General features: G+C 41.7%; 1 protein-coding gene across 1 annotated transcript; it reads right to left on the bottom strand.

The window, feature by feature from the left end:
- Positions 1-6,821: 6,821 nt before the first annotated feature.
- Positions 6,822-7,769, bottom strand: LOC309553014 (olfactory receptor 5B21-like; the record flags this gene model as incomplete). Its single annotated transcript, XM_082253916.1, has 1 exon — positions 6,822-7,769. The coding sequence occupies one exon, from the start codon at positions 7,767-7,769 to the stop codon at positions 6,822-6,824; it is 948 nt and encodes a 315-aa protein (XP_082110042.1).
- Positions 7,770-12,274: the final 4,505 nt, after the last annotated feature.

The raw sequence follows: 12,274 nt of genomic DNA, 5'->3' as shown, positions 1-12,274 counted from the left end.
TGACCTCATCAGCCCCTCCCTCCTCGTCACTAGAGCAAACTCGGCAGTATTCTTCAGCTGTGGGAACATGACTGCTAGTTTCTTGTCCGTCATTGTCACTCCCCTCTTTCTAGGCCAGTGATGGTGAACCTTGGCACCCCAGATGTTTTGGAACTACATTTCCCATGAGGCTAAGCTACACTGCAGAGTGCATGAGCATCATGGGAAATGTAGTTCCAAAACATCTGGGGTGCCAAGGTTCACCATCACTGTTCTAGGTTCACGTTATTACCCTCCTCAACCTGGGAACCAACATCGGAGCCTTCAAATTGCTACGCATCCTCCAGCATCATGTAACTGACACTATGATCAAATAATTCAGGTGACTCCTCAGTGCATGATGGTGAGGCTACAGAAAGAGTCTTTGGAATGGGCCGCTTTGGCAGTTGCGGTGGAAGGCAAACTAGTATGAGCCTGGGTGACAGAGGACAAGGAGGATGAGGACAGCTTAGTTATCCACTCCACCAACTTTTCTGCATGTTGTGGTTCAATAACACGCCCAGCACCGGAAAAAAGGACAAGTGTGCCCCGTCTGCAGAGGATGCACCATATCTGTGACAGGCACTTTTCACTGTGGACACAGAGGCTGCTTGCCCTCTTTTAGTGGCCTGTGAGCATCTGCCTCTCCTAGTTGGTTTTTTAGACATGACATGGATTTTTTTTTTTTTTTTGGGGGGGGGGGGGGTTATAACTGTGTATTATAGAGTGTGGGATGGAAATATGATGCTTGGGTGCAATACTTTTGTGTTTGGTGCACTATAAACTGTTTTATTATTGTGTTTTTTTTTTTGGGGGGGGGGTATTTTTATAACTTTTTAGTATAGTGTGTGGGAAGGGAATATGGTGTTTGGATGCAATATTTTTGTTCTTGGTGCACTATACACCATTTTATTATGTATTTTTTTTTTTAATGAAGAAAACATTTATAAAACCAAAAAAAAGAAAACCCCTGCCGAGGCAGCAGGAATAGGGTCTGAGATGCACAAGGGGGAAGGCAATTATGCCCTAAATAAAATCAGTGCTGGGGCGCCAACCAAAAAAAAAATACACACTTCTGGACCAGAAGGAAAACTGGCTGCACGGACTGATATATACTACACTGCTTATATTGCACTGCTGATATATACTGCACTGCTGATATACTGTATACTTCACTCCTGATATATACTGCACTCCTGATATATACTGGGGCGTGGACATAGCCCCTGTGCCATGATTGGCTAAAGGCACCTTGCCTTTGTCCAATCATGGCAATGACAGAACATTGTTCTGTGATTGGCCAAAGCATACAGGTCAATGTGCATGATTTGGCCAATCACAAGCACTTAATGCACTGCAATTGTGCAGTGCATTATGGGGCGCTCATCGGTGGGCGGGGCAAATTTTCAGCGAAGCGCCCCATATGTTCGTGTGTTCTATGAACACACGAACGCCTGATGTTCGAGCTCGAAGCCCATCACTATTCCGTAAAAACCGATGAGTCATCATCTGTCAGTGGGCTTCCCCGCTGAGGGTAGAAATGTAAAAAAAAAAGAATGCCCTCAATACAAAATTGTGAAATTGTGGCCCCAGTCCAAATCCATACCAGGTCCTTCGGGTCTGGAATGAATTATTTTAGGTAACCCAATGCTAAAATAAAAAAAAAAAACATCTTGGGGTTCCCCCTAAAATCCATACCAGACCCTGATCTGAGCATGCAGCCCGGCAGTTCAGGAAAGGGAGGGGATGAGGGAATGGCCCCTTCCCCTTCTGAACCATACCAGTCCACATGCCCTCAGTGGTGTGCTTTGGGGATACGGAGGGCTCTTCCCCCCCATCCCAAAGCACCTTGTCCCCATGTTCAGTGGGACAAGGTCCTCTTCCCCACAACTCTGGGCTGTGGTTGTGGGGGTCTGTAGACAGGGGGGGGGCTTATCAGAATCCGGAAGCCCCCTTTAACAAGGTGGGCCTAAGAACCCGCCCCCCCCTATGTGAATACCCCTACTCATTTACCAAAAAAGTGTAAAAAGTGAATAAAGATACTACACATGTTTTTGACGATTCCTTTATTAAAAAATAAAAAAACAATGTCCCCCGATGTAGATCCAACATTAATCAAGCTGCCTGCTGCACCCTAAAAAAGAAGAAAAAACCTCTGGCCTCGTTGAAGGCTCCCCGGTGACTGCCTGCTCCTCCATGTGACATTTCTTAACCACTTAAGCCCCGGAAGATTTTACCCCCATTCCGACCAGGGTTTTTTTTTGCGATTTGGCACTGTGTGACTTTAACGGACAATTGCGCGGTCGTGCGACACTGTACCTAAACGAATTTGATTTCCTTTTTTTCCCACAAACAGAGCTTTCTTTTGGTGGTATTTGATCACCTGTGTGATTTTTACTTTTTGCGCTATAAACAAAAAAAAAGAGTAAATTTTGCAAAAATAACAATATTTTTCACATTTTTTTTATATGAAATTCCCCCCACAAAAAATGTAAAAATCAAAATGTTTTTACATTTTCGTCCAATTTGTTTTATGCTACATATGTTTGGTAAAAAAAATCGCAAAAAGTTTTGATTGGTTTGCGCAAAAGTTATCACGCTTGCTAACAAAGGGAAAGATTTTTTGTTGTTTTTGTTTAACGCGTAATGGCGGATATCTTCGATTTTTTTGCGGTACTGCGACATTGCAGTGGACAGATCGGACCCTTGACTGACATTTTTGACACTTTTGGGGTTACCAGTGACATTTCTACAGTAATCAGTGCTATACATATGCACTGTTACTGTAAAATTACACTGGCAGTGAAGGGGTTAACTTTTTTTGAGAGGGAGGGGTTATGTGTGTCCCTAGGGGCGTGATTCTAACTGTGATTGGCTGTGGCTTGAGGTGCATGAACAGTGATCAACAGTTCTACATAGTAGAACCGTATGATCACCATTCATACACAGGGGAGAATGACAGGCGGCTTGTTTACATTAGCCGCCTGCTTTTCTCCCTCTGCACCGACGATCGTGAGTGACCGGCGGACGATGTGGTCCGCCGGTCACACGCACGGGGGGGTCCGTGACCGCGCAGGAGCGTGCCTCTGGCGGCGCGCACTCGCTCCCGAGACCCTCACAGGCTAGCGACGTAGTACTACGTCGCTCTGCCTGTGAGGGGCTGACCGCCGCAGTAAATAGTCGTGTGGCAGTCGGCAAGCGGTTAAATAGCTTGTGGGGTGGAGTCCCCTGATGACATCAGCGGGTGACCCCGACCCTTTGTGATGTCACCAACCGAGCAAGTTTCAAACGTTTGTTAAACAAAAAATAAAAAACCCAGTGGTGATAAATTACCACCAAAAGAAAGCTCCATCTGTCTTAAAAAAATGATAACAATTTTGTTTTGTTACAGTGTTGCATGACCGCGCAATTGTCAATAAAAATGTGCTAAAAGCTGAAAATTGACCTGGGCAGGAAGGGGGTGACAGAGCCTGATATTGAAGTGGTTAAATTATAGTTTTAACCACTTGCCAACCACCTCCTGTAGCTTTAGTGCTACAGGGCAACTCGGCTGTGCAGAACCACATAAATATCCTTGATTTGCATTACCAGGTAGGGGGCGTGCACCCGCACCCTGACTGTGCTGTCATTCGCTAGAGCACAACCCAATCAGCAGGTCCCAAACAATGTTTTATGGTCCGATAATCTGAGCAAATGGCAGAAGAGAGCCCTGGGTTGGTAAACAACACAGAGATTTCTACAGACAGCAGTAATTTGTTGTTTTCCCCTGCAAAGCAGTGATTAAAAACCGGCACACTGTTTAGTAAAAGCAGCAACACACCGTAAACATTGTTAGGCACAAAGTAAACCCCTTGATTGTCACTAAATGTTAACCAGCCAGTGTCATTAGTACAGTGATCGTGTACAAAGTATATTAATAGCACTGATCACTGTATTAATGTCACTGGTGATGTCAGTGGCAGTTAGTCAGTTCCCCTCCAGTGGCAGTTAGTGTCAGATTGCTTGCCGCTCTGTTGCAGTTCCATTTAAAGTCGCTGATCACCACCATTTCTAGTATAAAAAAAATAAATAAATAAATGTTTCAGTATATATACCATAATTTGTAGACGCTATAACTTTTTACGCAAACCAATATACACTTATTGGGATTTTTTTTTTTTTTACCAAAGACATATAGCAGAATACATTTTGACCTAAATGTATTAAGAAATTCAAACATTTTTTTTTTTTATATTATTATTGGATATGTTTTATATCAGAAAGGAAAAATGTATTTTTTTCCCCAAAATGTTTGGTCTTTTTAGTTTTAATTAAAAAAAAAAAAAAAAAGCAGTGGTGGACACTAGAGAACAATTGTTTTCCCAGATAGTGTAAGCAACACCCCATTCCTTATTCTCTGTTTGTCTTTGAAGTCTGGCGAAACTGGTCAGTCTTTGTCCTTTTTGCAGCCCCCCTCCTTGTTTGGTGACTCAGCATGGACTGAGATGCCAATATACAGTATCTCTCAAAAGTGAGTACACCCCTCACATTTTTGTAAATATTTTATTATATCTTTTCATGTGAAAATTTTAAAATTTTGCCCAATTAGCCATTTTCCCTCCCCAGTGTCATGTGACTCGTTAGTGTTACAAGGTCTCAGGGGTGAATGGGGGGGCAGGTGTGGTAAATTTGGTGTTTTCGCTCTCACTCTCTCATAATGGTCACTGGAAGTTCAACATGGCCCCTCGTGGCAAAGAATTGTTGTTCTAAGATGGCCTAGGTTATAAGAAAATTGGCAAGACCCTGAAACTGAGCTGCAGCACGATGGCCAAGGCCATGGAGCGGTTTAACAGAACAGGTTCCACTCAGAACAGGCCTCACCATGGTCGATCAAAGAAGTTGAGTGCACATGCTCAGCTCCATATCCAGAGGTTGTCTTTGGGAAAAGGACGTATGAGTTCTGCCAGCATTGCTGCATAGGTTGAAGGGGTGGGGGTGAGCCTGTCAGTGCTCAGACCATACGCAGCACACTGCATCAAATTGATCTGCATGGCTGTCATCCCAGAAGGAAGCCTCTTCTAAAAATGATGCACAAGAAAGCCCACAAACAGTTTGCTAAGGACAAGCAGACTAAGGATATGGATTACTGGAACCATATCCTGTGGTCTGATGAGACCAATATAAACGTATTTGATTCAGATGGTGTCAAGTGTGTGCGGCAGCAACCAGTACAAAGACAAAGACAAGTGTGTCCTGCCTACAGTCAAGCATGGTGGTGGGATTGTCATGGTCTGGGTCGGCATTAGTGCTGACGGCACTGGGGAGCTACAGTTCATTGAGGGAACCGTGAATGCCAACATGTACTGTGACATACTGAAACAGAGCATGATCCCCTCCCTTCAGAAGTCAACATGATAAGGACCCCAAACACACCTCCAAGATGACCACTGCCTTGCTAAAGAAGCTGAGGGTAAAGGTGATGGACTGGCCAAGCATGTCTCCAGACCTAAACCCTATTAAGCATCTGCGGGGCATCCTCAAACAGAAGGTGGAGGAGCACAATGTCTCTAACATCCACCAGCTCTGTGAAGTCCTCACAGAGGAGTGGAAGAGGACTCCAATGGCAACCTGTAAAGCTCTGGTGAACTCCATGCCCAAGAGGGTTAAAGCAGAGCTAGAGAATAATGGTGACCACACAAAATATGGACACTTTGGGCCCAATTTGGACATTGTCACTTAGGGGTGTAATCACTTTTGTTGCCCACGGTTTAGACATTAATTGGCTGTGTGTTGAGTTATTTTGAGGGGACAGCAAAATACATCAGTGCCACCTATCAGTGCCCATCAGTGCCACCTATCAGTGCTCATCAGTGCCACCTATCAGTGACCATCAGTGCAGCATATTGGTGCCTCCTCATCAGTGCCACCTAATCTGTGCCCATAAGTGCCAACTCATCAGTGCCCATCAGTGCCCATTAGTGCAGCTCATCAGCACACATCAGTGAAGGAGAAAAATTACTTATTTACAAAATTTATTGACAGAAACTAAGAAAAAAAATATATTTATTTTAATTTTCGGTCTTAGTAACAAATAAGAAAACAGCAGTGATTAAAAACCAAAAAAAGAAAGCTCTATTTGTGTGAAAAAATGATAACAATTTTATTTGAGTACAGTGTTGCATGACCACGCAATTGTCAGTTAAAGTAACGCAGTGCCATATTGCAAAAAATGGCCTGGTCATTAAGGGGGTAAGGGTCCATTCACACTAGCGCGACTTGTCAGGTGACTTAGTCACCTGACAAGTCGCGGTCGCTTGGTCACCTTTGAATAGTCCAGGACCCGTTCTAATAGGAGCGACACAAGTCACTCCGACTTAGAAAAAGGGTCCTGTACTACTTTGGGGCAACCTGGAGGCGACTTGCATTGACTTCAATTATATGAAGTCTGTGCAAGTCGCGCACAGACTTCACAGGTCTCCCCACAAAGTCGTGTCGCGCCAGTCTGAATGGGCGCTAAAACCTTCCGGTCCTTAAGTGGTTAAGTAAATATTTAAGATATTTTGTTAATAATTGAGGATACAGGGGTTCTCATTTTTGTTGCCAGCGGTTTAGACATTAATGGCTGTGTGTTGTGTTATTTTGAGGGGACAGCAACTTTACACTGTTATACAAGCTGTACACTCACTACTTTACATTGTAGCAAAGTGTCATTTCTTCAGTGTTGTCACATGAAAAGATAGAATAAAATATTTACAAAAATGTGAGGGGTGTACTCACTTTTGTGAGATACTGTAAATTAAAATCATGTATTTTAACCCTAACATTTATAAAATTCTAATTACATGTGAACTTCTATGCATTGCTTGCATGATGGCCTTTTTCACCTCTTGGTTCCTCAAGCTGTAGATAAGGGGGTTCAACATTGGGGTCATAACTGAATAAAAGACAACGGCCGCTTTGTCTTGTTTTTCTAGTGCACTGGAAGGTGAGCGCAAATAAGTAAAGAAAACTGAAACATAGAAGATGCTGGCACACATGAGATGGGAAGAACAAGTACTGAAAGCTTTCTTTCGTCCTTCAGAAGATTTTATGCGACATATGGTGTTAAAGATAAGCGTGTATGAGACCAGGATTGCTGACAGTGAAAAAAAACAATAACAACCAACAAACAGAATGGTTAATATGTTGCAATGAAGTGTTTTGGAGCAAGACAACCGGAGTATGGGAGGGACGTCACAGTAGAAATGGTCTATAAGATTCGAACCACAGTACTGGAGACTGAACACGCAGCTGGTCTGCACAACTGACTGGAGGAAGCCCATGAAGAAGGAGAGACCGACAAAAAACAAACATTTGCCTTTGGTCATGATGGAAATATAGTGAAGAGGGTGGCAGATAGCAGCATAACGGTCATACGACATACTGGAGAGTAGAAGAATCTCGGTTACTCCTAGGCCAGCAAAAAAAAAAAATTGGATGGCACAACCATTAAATGAGATGGTCTTCCTAATGGACTGAAGGTCAGACAACATTTTAGGAGTGATAGATGTTGAGTAGAGGAGGTCAACCACTGAGAGGCAACTCAAGAAGTAATACATTGGAGTGTGAAGGTTGGAGGCAACAAGGACAAGAATAATTAAGCCAATGTTTCCGAGTACGGTCACAAGGTACACCATCAAGAAAAAAGTTAAGAGGAACGGGATGAGTTCTTCATTTTTGGTTAGTCCAGAAAATACAAACGCCGTCACCTGTGTGTTGTTTTCCATAGCCATCCAGCTTTTTCTAGATAATAAATAAACCTAAATGTTGTATACTATGGGCATGGATTTTTCCATAAGGAATCCTATGCCAAGAGAAATATCTAGGCTGTTATAGCTGACCTCCTTCTAAATAAAAAACAGTCGAATCATCTTGTTGACCTTAGCATCACTACTTTTTCAGTCAGCAACAAAGAACAAGCATACGGCAAGCAACGTTAGAATGCGGTAAAGAGTTCGATCAGCATACATGTTCCACATCAGGAAGTTTTGAAGACATTGGATCCTCATGATAACCAGGCAACTATCATTTTCAAAAGAGAAGAAGAAGAATGTTAGCCATGTTGTTTTTGTCAAGAAGAGTTCTTTCACACTGGTGGCAGCGCCTACTGCCTTCTGAAAAAGGGGGGTATTGCAATGGCCTACAGGCATTTAGGAAGTGATCCTGGCCCTTCCTGAATGTCTGTGACCTAACAGCACTAGGGTTGTTGGTTCGAATCCCAGCAACGACACTACTTACCTGGAGTTTGCATGTTCTCACTGTGCCTGCGTTGGTTTCCTCCAAAATACACACTAAAGACACACTGGTAGGTAAATTGGCCAGTGTATGAATGAGAGTTAGGGACCGTAGATTGTAAGCTCCTTGAGGGCAGGGACTGATGTGAATGTACAATATATGAGTAAATTAACAGCACTATATAAGTACCTTAAATAAATTTTAAAAAATAAACTCAAGGGGAGTTTTTTCATTAAAAAATGCTCTGAAGCGCAAACCAAGCATTTGGTTTGTGTAGGTAGCGAACTTCCATTGACCTCCAATTGATCTCATTGGCTGTAAAACTCTGCAGGGCCAGTTAAAAAACTGTGGGTTTGAAGCAAAATATTGTGGCCGTGGCATGTGAACTGCCCTGTCCAGCTATAAAGATAGAATTTAGGTGGAGGGTCTGGGGGAGGGGGGACGGGGGGTAAAAATTGGAAGTCAAGTGACTGCAGCACAGCGGAAAACAATTAGGTGTATATTTATAAAGCACCAAATGTGACATTCACCACATATACACTGCTAGTGTATACAGATGTTTTAAATATCAATGCTTGGTAAATGTCATATCCCATGCTATATAAAAGTGGCCCTTAACCGCTTGCCGACCGCCGCAAGTAGATTTACTGCGGCGGTCAGCCCCTCACAGGCAAAGTGACGTATATTTACGTCACTAGCCTGTGAGGCTCTGGGGAGCGAGCACACGCCACGAACCCCCCCGCACATGTGACCGGTGGAACCGATGTCTGCCGCTCACTCGCGATCGTCGGGGGAGAGGGAGAAAGTCAGGCGGCTAGTGTAAACAAGCCGCCTGTCATTCTCCCTTGTGTAGAAACACTGATCATTCGGTTCTACTATGTAGGACCGTTGATCAGTGTAACTACAGCTCAAGCCACAGCCAATCACAGTTAGAATCACGCCCCTAGGGACACACACAGCCCCTCCCTCTCCAATAAAGTTAACCCCTTCACTGCCAGTGTATTTTTACAGTAACAGTGCATATATATAGCACTGATTACTGTAGAAATGTCACTGGTAACCCCAAAAGTGTCAAAAATGTCAGTCAAGGGTCTGATCTGTCCGCCCCAATGTCGCAGTACCGCAAAAAAAATTGCAGATCGCCGCCATTACGCGTTAAAAAAAAACAACAAAAATGATAAAAATCTTTCCCTTTGTTAGTAAATGCAATAACTTTTGCGCAAACCAATCAAAATACGCTTTTTGCGGTTTTTTTTACAAAACATATGTAGCATAAAACAAATTGGCCGAAAATGTTAAAAAATTTAGATTTTTTTTTGGGGAATTTCATAGAAAAAAATGTGAAAAATATTGTTATTTTTGCAAAATTGACGCTCTTTTTTGTTTATAGCGCATGATCAAGAAATCGCACAGGTGATCAAATACCACCAAAAGAAAGCTCTGTTTGTGGGAAAAAAAGGACGTCAAATTCGTTTAGGTACAGCGTCGCACGACCGTGCAATTGTCCGTTAAAGTCACGCAGTGCCGAATCGCAAAATACCCCCTGGTCTTTTAGCAGCCAAATCCTCCGGGGCTTAAGTGGTTAATTTCACTAATTGAGCTACTTAGGCAAAATGTACTTGTTTTTTTCTTATTATTTTGAAATGTGTTTTTAATTTGCATCTTAGGTAGTTTAGTTTATTTCCTTTTCTGTTCTTCAATTTTTTTTATCTCATTTGGTTTTACTATCAGTTTTTTCTTTTTATTAAAAGCCTTTCAATGCTTGGCAACTGCCACATTCTATGCTTCATAAATTTGTCCTTTAATGTCATTCATTGAGCTACCTATGAAATATTTACTTTTTTTTTATTTAGAATTTTTGTATTTTGGATAGTTTTGTTTATTTAATTTTCTGTTTGCACATTTTTTTATTTTTTTTACAGTTATTTTTTTTCATTTTATTAAAAGCTTTACATTTAAATGCTTGGTAAATGTCATTCTCCATGCTTTACAAATTTGCCCAAATAATTTCACACATTGAGCTACTTAGGAAAAATTTACTTCAATCTTTTTTTTTTCAGAAGGTTTTTTTTTTTGCATTTTGGGTAGTTTAGTTTATTTAATTTCCTGTTCTTACAGTTTTAATATATATATATATATATATATATATATATATATATATATATATATATATATATATATATATATATAATTTTCTTTTACTGTCAGTTTCTTCTTTTTGCCAAAATCTTTAAATTTCAATGCTTGGTAAATGACACATTCCGTGCTCTATAAATCTGCCCCTTAACCATTTAAGGACCAACACATGGTGTTTACAAGGTAAAATCAGTATTATTTGCTAGCAAATTACTTAGAACCCCCAAAATTTATATATACTTTTTTAACAAAGACTCTGGAAAATAAAATAGTGATCATTGCAATATTTTATGTTACACGGTATTTGCGCAGCAGTCTTTCAAAAGCAATTTTTTGGGGAAAAAATACACTTCACTGAATTAAAAAAAAAAAAAAACAGTAAAGTTAGCCCAAGTTTTTTTGCATATTGTGAAAGATAATGTCTCGCTGAGTAAATATTATGGTTTGAACATGTTACGGTTTAAAATTGCGCACACTGGTGGGATGGCAACAAACTACGGTCTTTGAAAATCTCCATAGGCGACGCTTTAAAAAACAGTTACCAGTTTAGAGTTACAGAGGAGGTCTTTTGCTAGAATTATTGCTCTCGCTCTGACGATGGTGGCGATACCTCACATGTGTGGTTTAAACACTGTTTACATTTGCAGGCGTCACTTACGTATGCATTTTCTTTGGTGCACGAGCATACAGGGACTGGGGCACTTTAAATGTTTTTATTTCTTTCCTATTATTTTTATTTTATTATTTATATTTTTCATGATTCCTTTAAAAAAAAAAAACTGATCTATTTTATTGCTGTCACAATGTAAATATCCCTCGTGACAGTAATAGTCAGTGACAGGTACTCTTTATGGAGGGATCAGGGGTCTAAAAGACCACAAATCCTTCATTTGCACTTAAAAGTATTCAAAATGCCAAAATCGGCACTTTTGAATACTGATTTTTTTTTTTAATTCAGCGCCATTGGCAGCTGAGTAAACCAGAGGTGACTTTGTAACGTCGCTTCTTGGTTATTTTTTCGGAGACCTGATCTAAGCCAAATCCAGTTTCGTTCAGGACTCTTCTTGGTTACTTCCTCTGAGACCTGATCTAAGCCAAATCCAGCTTCGTTCGGGACTCTTCTGGGTTACTTCCTCTGAGACCTGATCTAAGCCAAATCCAGCTTTGTTCAGGACTCTTCTGGGTTACTTCCTCTGAGACCTGATCTAAGCCAAATCCAGCTTTGTTCAGGACTCTTCTGGGTTACTTCCTCTGAGACCTGATCTAAGCCAAATCCAGCTTTGTTCGGGACTCTTCTGGGTTACTTCCTCTGAGACCTGATCTAAGCCAAATCCAGCTTAGTTCGGGACTCTTCTGGGTTACTTCCTCTGAGACCTGATCTAAGCCAAATCCAGCTTTGTTCGGGACTCTTCTGGGTTACTTCCTCTGTGACCCGATCTAAGCCAAATCCACCTTCGTTCGGGACTCTAACCAGCTGGGGAACGTGTCAGCTGGTTGCTTGGGTCTCCCGGTGGGACGGGAGAACCGGGCAAAGTGACAGAAGGTGGCGGGAGGGGGGATGTCTACTCCCGCTCGCTGGGATAATGGCTGAGCAGCTACTGAGCGTCATCGGCTGTTATCATCAGAAAGCCGACCGCCACCTCTAAAAAATGGTACTAGAGTGATGCCTCTAGCTGCATATCATCCCGGTACAACCACTTCTTTAAACTGATGTACAGGTACGTCGATTTGCGGGAAGTGGTTAATTTCACTCATTGAGCTTCTTAGGCAAAAGTAACATGATTTTTTTTATTTAGATTTTTATTATTTTTGCATTTTTGATATGGTGTGACATAAAGTATTGCAACAATCTCCATTTTATTCCCTA

This window comes from Pelophylax lessonae, assembly GCF_965119305.1.
Source record: "Pelophylax lessonae genome assembly, chromosome: 4".
In the NCBI taxonomy this organism is placed as follows: Eukaryota; Metazoa; Chordata; class Amphibia; order Anura; family Ranidae; genus Pelophylax; species Pelophylax lessonae.
The sequence above is the reverse complement of the archived record's forward strand: the minus strand, read 5'-3'. Positions and strand labels throughout refer to the sequence as shown.